The 12,729-nt window shown below is 49.9% G+C and overlaps 1 protein-coding gene across 2 annotated transcripts in view; it reads right to left on the bottom strand.

Annotated features, from left to right (window-relative positions):
* LOC138516916 (E3 ubiquitin-protein ligase TRIM39-like) overlaps positions 1 to 12,094 on the bottom strand; it is a 164,456-nt gene extending 152,362 nt beyond the window's left edge. For both annotated transcript variants that reach the window (XM_069632374.1, XM_069632375.1), the window contains exon 1: positions 11,624 to 12,094. In XM_069632374.1, the coding sequence (XP_069488475.1) occupies positions 11,624 to 12,037 (414 nt within the window). In that variant the 5' untranslated portion in view covers positions 12,038 to 12,094. The remainder of the gene's footprint in view (positions 1 to 11,623) is intronic.
* Between the last annotated feature and the right edge of the window lie 635 nt (positions 12,095 to 12,729).

Here is a 12,729-nt window from a genome sequence, read left to right as displayed (position 1 = left end):
GCTCACCTTAGCTCTGCGGGGGCACCAGGAAACCTCTTCTGTGTGGGGTCTGTGTCAGGACTCTCCGGTGGAACTGAACCCCTGGGTGTGATCCTAAAAGGGATACACAATACTGCGTTAATGAGAGTAGTGGATAGGGCTCCTCCCTCCACCCTAATCCCCCCCACCTGGGCTCCCAACTTTCGTGGTCGCCGCTCACCTGATTTATTGGGAAGAGAAGCTCTCCATCCTGCTATTCCTTGAGCAGGGGCGCAATAGGTGTAGAGTCAGTTACGTCACTGACTGTGGTGGTCTATATCCAGCCCAGTCCTGCTGCGGTGTGGATCAGTGTCCTTTCACCTTGCGGCGTAGATAATTGTCTATAAAGGGTGGTTTTAAAGTTCAGTTTGGCTGTGCGCACTGTGCTGTATGCCGTGTAAGAGTTCTGAGCAGTTTTGCTTTGGGGCACACAGTGTCCTGGCCGTACCCTGTTCCTTCTATGCTCGGCACTCTGTAGAGTGTCTTGATGCAGAGCGCTGCCCCCTTTGGTGCGTGGTGCTCTGTTGTGGATTGTCTAGCAGCTGTGGATTGTCTAGCAGCTGCCGGTGTTGAAGGCGCTATGCTGTTGCTTTCTGAAAAGCTGCTTTCCCCCCTCCCCCCAAGAACAATGCTGCTTTCACCTTTTTCAATTGCTGCCTTAATGGTATGCGCGATGTTAATACCGTTCATAACGCTGCTACCTTGCACGGTAATTCCACTTACTAACTGTTGTCTTGTTTCTTTTCTCTTTCCAGCAGGAGAGGCGACTGAGGAGTCGAAAAGCCGAGATGCCAAGAAGCGTTGCTGCCAAGAATTCACACAAGGATAACCAGGTGAGTGCTGCCGAGGATCGGAGATCGGGTCCGTAGAGCAGAGCTCTGTCTAACAGCTGTTTCTTTCTTCTTTCAGGTCTGGAGAGCAGGAGCAAGGCCGGTAAGCATCACGCTGCAGTGGCAGAATGACGTGAATCAGGGAACCCTTGCCTGGGTGTGGCTTAAATAGCCAACCACACCCAGCCATACCCAATGACTAAGCATGCCCAGCCACACCCAATGACCCAATGACTAAGCATGCCCAGCCCCACCCAAAAGGCAGTCCTGCAGCATTTTAAGTGCTGCTTGGTTTTTTCTGCCTCCATGTTGGAGGAATACGATGTGGCAGGGCATAGTCACCTCATGAATAAGAAACGTGGCGCCAGGAACACCAAGCTTGGGCCCAACTCTTTTTGTTCTTTCGCAACCTGGTCCAAGAACCCCAGTGGTGCCTTGGAAACCCTGGGCTGTGTGCATATGTGCCTGCTACTACACTAGGGTAGGTGCAAGGGGTAAGGCCAGTATTGGTAGGCCCAGTGATCGTGACATCTTGCTTCTTGAATTCAAGCATGGCCTCACCATCAGCACTGGCAGAGGAAACATTGCACATTACATCATCCAAATCCTCATGGGTCCCATGAACCAGTGCAGTGGCAGTGTTCCAGTTCTGAAAGTGGGAGCAGCCCCACCTCCTTCTATACTGTCATCAGAAGCTATGGCAGTAAGCTGAGCTTCTTGCCATTCCATGATTCTTTGGATCATTTCCATTTTTGTGCCATGAGCAGAGACACCTCTCTCAGCACAAATCTTTCTCAATGTTAAAGATTTAGAAGGATTTTAGGTTAACAAGGTACTTGTTTCCATATTGTTAGATAGGACTATGGCCTTTTTTCAGTTATACTACAATAATTCACTATGTGTCCTGGGTAGGAATAACTCAAAATGCCTTCCCTAGTATGCAACACTGTTCAGAAGGCCAGCCTAGTTTCTTGGGACAGGGTAACCTCTGGACAAGCCAGACCAATCAAGGTAGCTATGGAGGGCGGTCAAGACTAGGTCTCAGGAGGGGTGAGGGTGACTGAAGGACCTCAATGAGCACACAAAGCAAGGACACTTAAAAATTACTCCCAGACAGGCATTATATCAAAAATATAGACACATTTATTACAAGGCCTTTGTAACTCAGACCATAGCAAAAGAATCACAGTTTCACTCAGTAAACCAACACAACACTATCAATACAATGTATACACAAGACCATTGGGGTCAAAGGGTTAAAAGCACGAAATTTGTCGACAGCCTAGATGGGAAGGAAACGGGCAGTGCAGATAGTCTTTAGGCCCCTTCGACATCAACAACGCAAGTAAGAGGCAGTCCAAGCCCTAAGAAGAGAGGAGCCTTGTGCTCAATAGTACATGCAATGCAAGCGCACAGTAATTGTTCCAATGGACAAAACGGGGTCCCTTCAGGGGTCTCTAGCAGCTCAGGAAGGTGGATTAGGCGATGAAGAATAAGTTCCCACTATTCAGGGAGGACCACCACTTTAAGGCATAAGGCAGTGCCATAGCGCGGGGTGGAGTCACTAGTTCGCACTAGCAGTGGAAAGGAGAGGGGCCCCCAGGGACCACTTGTGCGTAAAAAGAGGCCCTGGCGCTAGGTGCCACCGGTTAGTGTTGGGAGTACTCACCTGTCCCAGGCACACTCAGAGCCAAACTTTGCCAGTTCAGTCCACTTCGTTTGCAGGTTCGAACGCGACAAAAAGGACGTCTCTGCGGCTTTCTGTTCCTGAGATACAGCGATGATTCCCTAACAGGACAGTGACGATTTCTCCGCTCCGGGTGGATGAATCGACCAGTTTCACTGCAGCAGCCTTCAGGGGCAAGAGGGTCACAAATGCAGCGCACTTGCAAAGGTTGTTGCTCCGGCAGGGCAACACAGTAATCGCAAATGCTCCGGTCCTGGCGCCTCGTCTCACTTCAGACCGGGGAACGCCCAGTGTGAGGAATTCAGTTTGAGGTTGCCGCGGACACAGAGCTAGCAGTATACCAAGTTTCGAGGGCCTCCTCAAAATGGCAGCAGTGACAGAGCAAAGCAACTGGGTAAGCTGGTCAGCCCACTGGTTGGCCTAAGGACACTTCAGAGAAAGCTTACTTGCAGGTTTTGATGAAGGTGCCGAGAATAGTTGGTCCCATGGGTCGAAGCATCTTTGTAGACTTTCTAGGACGACCAGATGCAGAGGGGTCCCACGGGACGACAGCAGGCTCAGGGCGCCAAACCTTCCAGCGGGTCACCAGCGGTTCCTCGACTCAGCTTCCTAGTTTTAGGATACTTGGATCCTATCCTTCGTTCAGTGAGAACTCCAGAGATCGACATGGAATGGGTGTTTTTGGCCTCCTCTTATCCAAAGTTCCCTTCGCGCCAAAACGAAGAGGACCCAATGGGAGAGCTGCTCACAAACACACACTCCATACGTGGAGCAATCACGGACCACAGTGGTCCCAGTCATTCATGGCACTCCAGACTCTCTGGCACCCAGGATGCTAATTGGACTCAGACGTTCCAGCCCACATCCTGGAGGCACACACATAAGGCATGCAGAAGCCTGCGAAAGCAATGCGTTTCGCAGGAAAATGCATGACCAAATAAGGACTGACCCGGGTCGACTCGGCCTGGGGAAGGTGAAGGGGCAAGATGGTCAAAGGACAGGACAAAGAAACTAGTGGCATGGCTGTTTTGGAGCCAGGCCACCTATTCATGCCAAACGCGGTTAACATGGCAGGAAAGGGTTAAAAATAATGAGAAAAGATAGCTGCCACCAGCCCTGTCCATGACACATCTGCACATCTCACAAAAAGTCAATCGGGAGAATGTAGAGCCTTTGGAAAATGACTACAGACCCAAGTACACTGTATTGGAGGGTACATTGTGTATTTGTTACATATTGCAGAAAAGTTGCAACATTGGAAAAGGACGAAGGGAAACAAAGTCTCCCAGTAGGGACTGTCTTAAGGGCATGTCAGTTTCCCCATAAAAAGTGAGTGAAAGCCCAGAGGAGTGCAGCTGAAGGCTGTGCTTCTCTGGCAAAGTCAGTCTATGGTGTCTAAACAGCAGCAAAAAGTTTGGGGGTGTGCACATGGAGGGAAAATTACATACAATTATGAAATCTTTCCTAACACCTGGGATACAGAATCCATTTTCTTCTTTTAACAGCCCTTCATAAATTAAACTGTGAGCCTTTAGTGCTATATACATGGGGGTCATTTTCTCCCAATGGGCAGCTGCACTATATTTTAGTTGGAGGATTTTCAAGCCATTGAGGGACCTGAACAACCCTGAAGAAAGGAGTGGCCACACTAACGCACACTGCCTCCCCAGCCCCAATTGCTGTCAGCAGTGAGCACCTGGCCTCAGGCATGGCTTCAGTCGCCACCCTGTGGCCTAGTCACTGAGGGTGCTCAATTGGTAGCCCTTTGGCATGCGGAGAAGGAGAGCAACCTCCAATTGGCTGCAAAGGGAGGCGCTCTGGGGCCAAAGGACAGAAAAGCAAGAGGTGCATGACCCCTGGACCTTGTCCACACAACAAAACCAAAGAAGAGTCCCCACCACCCGCGCCGACACCACAAATATTGGCGAACTGCCTGTAAGCACCAGCGCACAACCCAAGGCCGTAACAGGGTGGTGAAGCAGGCCCAGGATATGGCTGAGGTATCCAGAAGCACAGCCCCTCTGCCCCACAATCCCAGACCGCGACATTAGGCCGCCACTAACCTGAACAGCCAAGGAAGTCCCACACCCGACCTACCCCACTGTAGGGGACTGGCTCCTATTGCGCAGCTAGCTGGCTCGGATGAGCCAGCTGGACGGTGGCGCTTCAAGAATTTAGCTACCAGGAAAGGCCGGCACAACCAACGGTCGTGACCCCCAAGGGAATAGCAGACGAGACGACTGTCTATCAAAAGAGACATTGCAGCCTTGATGCAAAAAATTAGGGAAATGCGGGTCGACATCGGGCGTAGACTCGAAAGAATTGACCAACGGGTGGACAGGATAGATCAGAAAGTGGACAAGATGGAAGACAGAATCCAAGTTTTGGAGGCCAACCAATCTTCAGTGGATATTGTTGAAGCACAGATTGACGCCAGACTGTCGGCCCTGGAGAGGAGGGATGACGAGAAAGCCCTCAAAATGGACGATTTCGAGAACAGGCAGCATAGAAACAACCTCAGGATCTTTGGCCTTCTAGAAGTGGAGGGAGAGACGGAAGAGAGACGATCTTCGAGGGACAGGAGAAGGGTCCACGGCTCGAGGAAATTTAAGAAATTGAACACCCCGCCGCACAGCGGCAATTGACTCATACACAGGAAATAATTGTATTCATGACTAGATCAGGGGTGGCAAGCCACAGAAAGGGCGGAGGAGGAAAATACTGCATCCCTATACAGTGCCCTGGGGGGACCCCCAGACTTGGGGAGGGTGTGGACCGGGGGGCGAAGCACCCTCCTACTATGGGGGGGGCAAGGATCTGGACGAGGGGGATGGAGAAGCTGATGTCTTTCTAAAGAGATTGGAGGGGAGGAGGGGCTCAATAAAAGAGCCTCTTCAAGAATTGTCCCGGAGTGACCAGGCACCATATCAGTCAGGGACAAGAAATGGGCATAAAACCTGACTGGACACAGGGGGAGTGGGGTGTAAGAAATCTAAAGGGGGAGTTGGGGAAGGAGGTTGTGGGGCATTAATAGGTCATGGTGGGTGGGAGGAAGGAAGGGGAAGAGGGTCCTGGGAAAAGGAAGGATGGGTTCAGTTAATTGGTTCCGGGGAGTTGGGGTTTATAGTTCTGATGGTTCTGTGCTATTGGCAAAACGCATATTTAAGCCTGCAAGCAGTAGTGGCTAAACCAAGGGTCCAGGGTGGAACGCATGAAGGACACACAAAAGGATCAGGTTTCCCAAATCCAAATGGCTAACGCACTACCAGCTCTGGTGGTGGGCTCTCTAAACGCTGGAGGAGTCAACTCTCTGACGAAGAGATCGCTCCTGGCCAGAGAATTCTACTGAGCCACGTTTGACCTGCTCTTTCTCCAGGAAACGCACTGGGTAAGGAACCAGCACTCTGAGGGGGGGGGGGATAGGGGAGGTACACCAAGCCTTGTTTACATCCAAAATGAGAGAAGTAGCCATTGTCATGGCAAGCGGCCTAGGGTTCAAGGCAAAAGCAACACAGGGGGATCCAGAAGGTTGCTACCTATTTGTTAAGGAGACATTAAGGGGAACCCATTGACAGGGAGTGATCTACTGTCCGAACGAAGGCCCAATAACCTTTTGGGATAGAGTTAGGGACAAGCTGCACATTTTTGCAGAGGGCCCCCTTATTGTAAGGGGGGGACTTTAACATGGTACGGGACCCCACTAGAGACAGGAAGAAAATGGGCTTACAGAGACCATCCCAGCTAGACAAGGCCACCTCTCGGAACTTCCATAAAGTGAATGGGGATTTTGGATTGATAGAAATTTTGACCCCTCCGACAGCAGGAGATCCCAACTTCACATTCTATTTACAAGCTCATGAATCCTTCTGAAGGATTTACCATATCTTGGTAGACAGCTCCTTGTTTAGTCACGTTGAGGACTCCCTGGTAGACCCAGTACCCTGGTCGGACCAAGACTTAGTGTGCATAGTGGTAAGATATGATATGGCATTTATAACGCACCTATACACAAGTGTTTCAGGGCGCGACGAGGCAAGGTAAGGGGCACAGGGGGAAAAAAGACAACAATCCTACTAGGCCAGGTGTCATTCAGATCGTGCAAGTGAATGGGAAAGGGAAGGGGGAGAGGGGACAGTGCAGTACATGGGATAAAAAATAAATAACAAAAGTAGAAGTGCGCCCAGCAGGTGGCAAGGGTAAGTGCAGACAACATGCATCAAGAGCTGGAAGTGGGACTGAAGGGATAGAGAAACAGTCCCCAAGTTGCCAGGAAGGCAGTGCAGGTGTGTGACTGGCTGGGGAGGGGAACAGGGCCAGAGATAAGAGGGTGGCCAGGTAACTAGTGCAGGTTAGTTTTCAACCAGGAAGTCAGCAGGGGAAAGGAGGAGAAAAAGCCGAAGCAAAGAGAAAGGTTTTGAGGTGCTTACGGAACCGGAGGTTTTGAGGTGCTTACGGAACCGGAGATGGTTCTCCTCAAATTTCAGGGAGGCAGGGAGGCTGTTCCGGAGGGAGGCCCCAGCCGACGAAAGAGATCTACCACCAATTTGTTGCTTGGAGAAGCGACTGACCCTGAGGGAGTTGGAAGCGGATGAGCGAAGAGCTCCAGAACGAAGATATTTAGGAATATTTTAAAGGTATTGCGGCGCCAGAAGGCCTTGTGGACAATGCAGGGGGTTGTTAACTTAGTCCTTGCAGCCACAGGGAGCCAGTGCAGAGATTTCAGTCCTGGAGAGATACGATCCCTGGGCTTGAGGACAAGGACAAGCCTGTTTTAGATGAGTTGCAGAGGGCAGAGAGTAGAAGCAGGCATATTTAGAAAGAGGCTGTTGCAATAGTCCTGCCTACTGAGAACCAGGGCTCTGGAGACAGTGAGCTTCTGGGGGAAGGAGAGGAAGGGAAGGATACCTCTGAGGAGGTGCAGCTGGTAGTGTGACTTCTTAGAGATGTCAGAGATGTGAGGAGAGAAGGAGAGTGTGGGGTCGAAGATGACCCCAAGTTTTTTTTCCCTCACAGGTGGGAGCAGGAAGAGGGACAAGCAAGGCTGGCCAGAGAGTGACAGGAAAGGAGGGAGTGGGAGTGCCGATGAGGAGAATCTCAGACTTACTCGCATTAAGGCAGAGATCATTGGCGGCACACCACTCCTGGATGGCGGACAGGCAGTCAGAGATAAGAGAGGGAAAAGAGGTGACTGAGAGTAGCCGGAAAATGAGCTGAGTGTCATCCGCATAGCACTGGAGGTTAGGGCAGAGCGCGGCAATGCGGTGGGCAAGAAGTGCCAGGTATTGGTTGAAAAGCCAGCGAGACACCTGGGGGCGACCACTGCCAGGGAAGTTGAAGTGTAATGACTTCCTCCTAAAAGTGAGGAAACTGCCCACACAGTGCTCACAAATATTATAGAATACCTTGAACTCAATGATAACGGGAAGGTGGTCCCATACACCGTATGGGACTTATTCAAGGCCATCATCCATGGGATCCCAAAAAAAGAGGGAGGGACAGAGACAGGTAGATCTCCTTAGGGGGAAGGTCACTGAGCTCCAACCGGGACATGTCCAGGGCGGCTCCATCTCGCTGGACCAGACGAGATCACTGGAGGCCCATAAAGCACAGTTAAAAGAGCTCATGCTGAACAAAACTGAGAGGAAATAGCTGTTTCTCAAAACATAAATATTACGATAAAGGTGACAATGCAGACAAAATCCTGGAATGGAAACTGAGGGAAGTCCAGAAAAGTAAGATGGTTAGGGCCGTGAGAACCAACAGGAGGACGATGCACTACGACGCCACTAGAATAGGGGTGGCTTTCAGACTATACTACGAACTATTATACAAGTCAGAATTTGACAGCGACGAATCGCACATAGTAGAATTCAACTACACATTCCAGGCCTACCCTGGGAAACCACTCTTGACTTGGACACTCCAATATCAGAGGAAGAGGTCATCCAGGCAATTAAATCAATGAAATAGGGTACATCACCGGGCGAAGATGGGTTCTCGGTTAAATTCTTCAAGCTATACCGGTCCACTCTGGCCCTGTACCTCACGAGAGTCTTCAACACAGTTCTGGAGGGGAGGACATAGCCTGAGTGAATGATGGGGGGCCATTAAAGTGGTTCTCCCAAAAGAGTGTAAGGACCCGACACAATGCTCACCCTACCGACCTATCTCCCTACTCAATTTAGATGTAAAAATCTTGGCAAAAGGTGCTGGGAAAGGGACTCCAGGGAGTCATGCCGTCCCTGGTCCATGGGTACCAGGTTGGCTTTATCAGAGGGCGCCAAGGTTTAGACATTAGGAAGACACTGAATTTAATGCACTACGCCCAAGAGGTCGACCTTGATGCAGGTCTCCTCTAATTAGACTCAGAGAAGGCTTTTGACAGGGTGGAGTGGAGATATATGGCTACCCTCCTGGAGAAGGTGGGAATAGGGGAGAATATCCAGAAATGGGTGGGAGCACTATATAGGGCGCCGCACGTATGGGGCCAGGTCAATGGGGAATTGTATGCCCCCTTCCAGTTGACTAAAGGCGCGAGACAGGGGTGTCCCCTGTCCCCCCCTACTGTATGCACTCACAATGGAGTCCCTGGCGATAGCCATAAGAAAACATCAGGGAATACAGAGGATCCAAAGGGGGGGGAAGTTGAGTTCAAACTTTCCTTATTTGCCGATGACATACTGGGGTATTTGGTGGACGTTCCCTTCTCGCTCCTGTCACTGTTTGCACCCATTGACACATTTGGGGACTTCTCCGGCCTGCGAATCAACAAATCGAAATCAGTAATAATGTCGATCCAGCCCACAGACCAGTGCCCCGATAAAAGGAACTGCATGTTGGGAGTAAGAGTTGCTCAATCTGGGATTTCATACCTGGGGGTCCGGATACCTATAAATCTGGCAACACTTCCTGCGGTCAACTATGACCCTCTACTGGCGGCCATTAAAACTGAACTAAACCATTGGGGCACACAAATACTCTCATGGTATGGGCAAATGACAGTGATAAAAATTGACATACTTCCGCGGCTCCTATATATATATTTGCGGCCTAACCAAAAAATCCTGGAAGCTTACTTTAGTGACATTCAACGTAGTGTGCAGAGGTTTGTCTGGCAAAATAAGTAGCCCAGGATTAAAAAATCCACACTCACCCTCCAAAGGGAAGAAGGAGGCAATGTCATCCCAGACTTTGCCCTCTACTATAAAGCGGCCCAACTATGAGTGATCCTGGAACATATGAGGGACGACCTGGGGATATATAGGACATACTTAAAAGATATGGACACTCACCCAGCTAAAGTGAGGAATTTACTCTGGGCGCCATACAAGGAATTACCGAATAGGTTAAAGAACCATCCGTTTCTGGGGATACTATGGGCTCTGTGGAGATAAGGAAAAAACACTAAGAGCTTAACCTCCTGGCACTCACCAGTGATCTCGTGTGGGGTCCGGTTATCAGATTGGGGAGCAAGGAATTCTGCAACAGGCATGGTCTGAGAGGGGTCTCGATTGGGTGGAACAGTTGTTTATGGAGGAGGCATTCTTGGATTATGGTGCAATAGCAGAAAGTGCTCAAGGGGGATAACATCTTCTTATTTGAATACCTAAGACTGAAGGATCCTCACCAATTAGAGCTGGGGCGACAAATTGAAACGCCCACTTACAACATTTGAAAAAACACTGGACACTTTGGAGTCGAGGAAGTATTGATCACAGCAGACAAGGAAGACAGACAAACATGAAAAAAATTCTGGGATGACTTGGAGGGAGAAGAGGACTTGGAGGAGGTCTGGAGAAAATATATAAAATTACGTTTCGTCAGAATCTCTTACGGCAGCCATGCAGCCTAACTTCAAGGTCCTACACGACCACCTGAGAATAATACAAATGTTTCTGGGGTCTGCACCACTATGTCCTAGGGGATGCGACTCAATAGGTTCCTGAGCATACTGGCGAGACCTCCAGGGCTGGATGTCAGAGGTTATAGATGAGGACATCCCCTTAGACCACCTCCAGATGGTGCTGGGGCTCCCCCCCTCCCTGAGGGATTCTGGCATATTTAGATACCCGAGAATGTGGGAAGCCATGTTCTGGGCCGTTACGGTAGCCCTAGCACAGAAATGAAGAGCGGGTCACTCCCTAATAGAAGCAAGTGGCAACAGAAACGAATGGACATAAATGATGGAAAAACTGACAGCAATGGTAAACGACCTGTTAAATGTTAAAGGTATTTGTACCGCGCACCGTCACCAACGGAATTGGTCCCCAGGCACTCTGACGGATCTGTAAACGATAAGGTGGGATGTGTTAGTAAGGTGAAGAGGGAGTAGGATAGTGAGAGGAGTGGTGTACTGTTGGCAGCTTCAACTCGGCATAGTGCATTATTGGCAAATTGTGGCCCTTTGATAAGCAAGAGGGGATGGGATGTGCACTAGTGGAGCATGCGGTGAGCACGCCCACCGGAGGTTGGTATGAAGGGAGAAGCAGGGGTGAGACAGTTGGGGTAAATCAGAGAAACCTACGGGGAGATGGAGCTGGGAACCTTGGGGCCACCAACAAAAGAACTCAAGGGAAGAGGGGGTAATATGAACAGCCCACCACCTGTAGGACATGGTGCGTCAAGCCATGTTCCACTACACTTCCTGCCCACGATGTAATTCTCCACGGTGGCAGTGGGGACAAGAGACCTAGAAGAGACATTGCACAGAATCATTTGTTGTTTTGTTGTTGGGCAGGTGGGGGGGAGGGAGAAGGAGTTGAATTCGGAGATCAAATAATGTTTTGTTGTGATACGTACAAATTGGTTCCTTCAATAAAATACAAAGTTTAAAAAAAAAGAAATAAGTACCTGCACCCATCCCTTCAATCCCCCGTCTCGTCTCTCACTGTAACGTGTGGAGGTGAAAGCAGTGGTAGGATTCGAACAGGGCAGTGTGTCTTGCAGGAGCGCCCGAGTTAATGGATGTACAGATAGTGCGTGTTTGGGTTCGTTGCGTGGGCGTACGTGCATCGTGGTTACTATATGTGCTGGTTTGCTGCATGCAAAGACACTTGGGTCTTTAAAGGGGGTCCCAGTAGGCACTTACCTTGTACTCGTGGGCTGCTTCATCTATAGGGAGTGCCGTGTGTGATCTGTGCTCCCTGGACTCCCTGCAGATCACACACATGAGGTCCTCATCCTCCTTGCAGAAGAGTTTCTGCTTCTCATCGTGTTTCTCACACAGGCTCTGCTCCAGGGCTCTCCCCGGCTGCACCGCGAGCTGCTTCACCAGCTCCACCATGCTCTGTAGCTGCCGGTTAGGCCTGAGCTCTCCCTCGGGGCAGACCTCCCTGCACTGAGGACAGTGCACACCTGAGTCCGACCCCTCGGGGCACACAGCGATGCACGAGCGGCAAAAGTTGTGTGCGCATTTTGTGAACACTGGATCCTTATAGTATTCCAGGCAGATGGAGCAGGTCACCTCTTCCTGCAGACTCTGAAGGGGGTTGGCTGCAGCCATGTCCCAAGGCAAGAGATGTACAGAAAGTGAAGTTTCGTTTCCCAGGCCCGGGGAGGGGCCCTGCGCTTCTCTGCTGTCACGTGTCACATCGTGGCTCAGATCCACAGTGTGATTTAAACACACACGCATTGCAAATATGGTGACCAGACGTCCCGGTTTTGCTGGTGTTGTATGGTATCCTGCATTCATACCATACAACACCTGTTCTGTGCCGCAATTGCTCTGTCCCCCTTTCTCAAGATTATGTTTCCATTGGAAAATGCAGTGGTCAGGTTTTTGGTGGTAGATCTTTATAACTGTCAGGGAGGAATACACAATCTCATACAGAGGAAATGCTGCATTTTATGAATTAAGATTGTGGTAGTTTGTGAAAAATGTATTATACATGTGTTTATTCCAACAGTAACACTTAAACTCTCCTCCAACCGCTACTGAAGTGTAGTGCCTTGATAGCCACTTTCAAGAGTTAGTCCTGCGTCTATGTTAGTTGCCCTGTCACTGTTGTTTACTTTTTAACCCTAATTGCAAAGCACACAGAGACTCGATTTTAAGGGTGTTATGCAATGCAACAGAGCTGCACTTCCCACATCTCCTTAACACTGAAGCGCCTCTTCCACAAAACAGTAGTGTGTTTAATATTTTTGAGTTTTTTTATATGCTGCTGAGCTATTGTTCGGTGACATGGAAAGCTT

Source organism: Ambystoma mexicanum, chromosome 6q (assembly GCF_040938575.1).
Source record: "Ambystoma mexicanum isolate Mex_15411 chromosome 6q, UKY_AmexF1_1, whole genome shotgun sequence".
Lineage (NCBI taxonomy): Eukaryota > Metazoa > Chordata > Amphibia > Caudata > Ambystomatidae > Ambystoma > Ambystoma mexicanum.
Note: the sequence above shows the minus strand (reverse complement) of the source record. Positions and strands in the feature narration are given on the sequence as shown.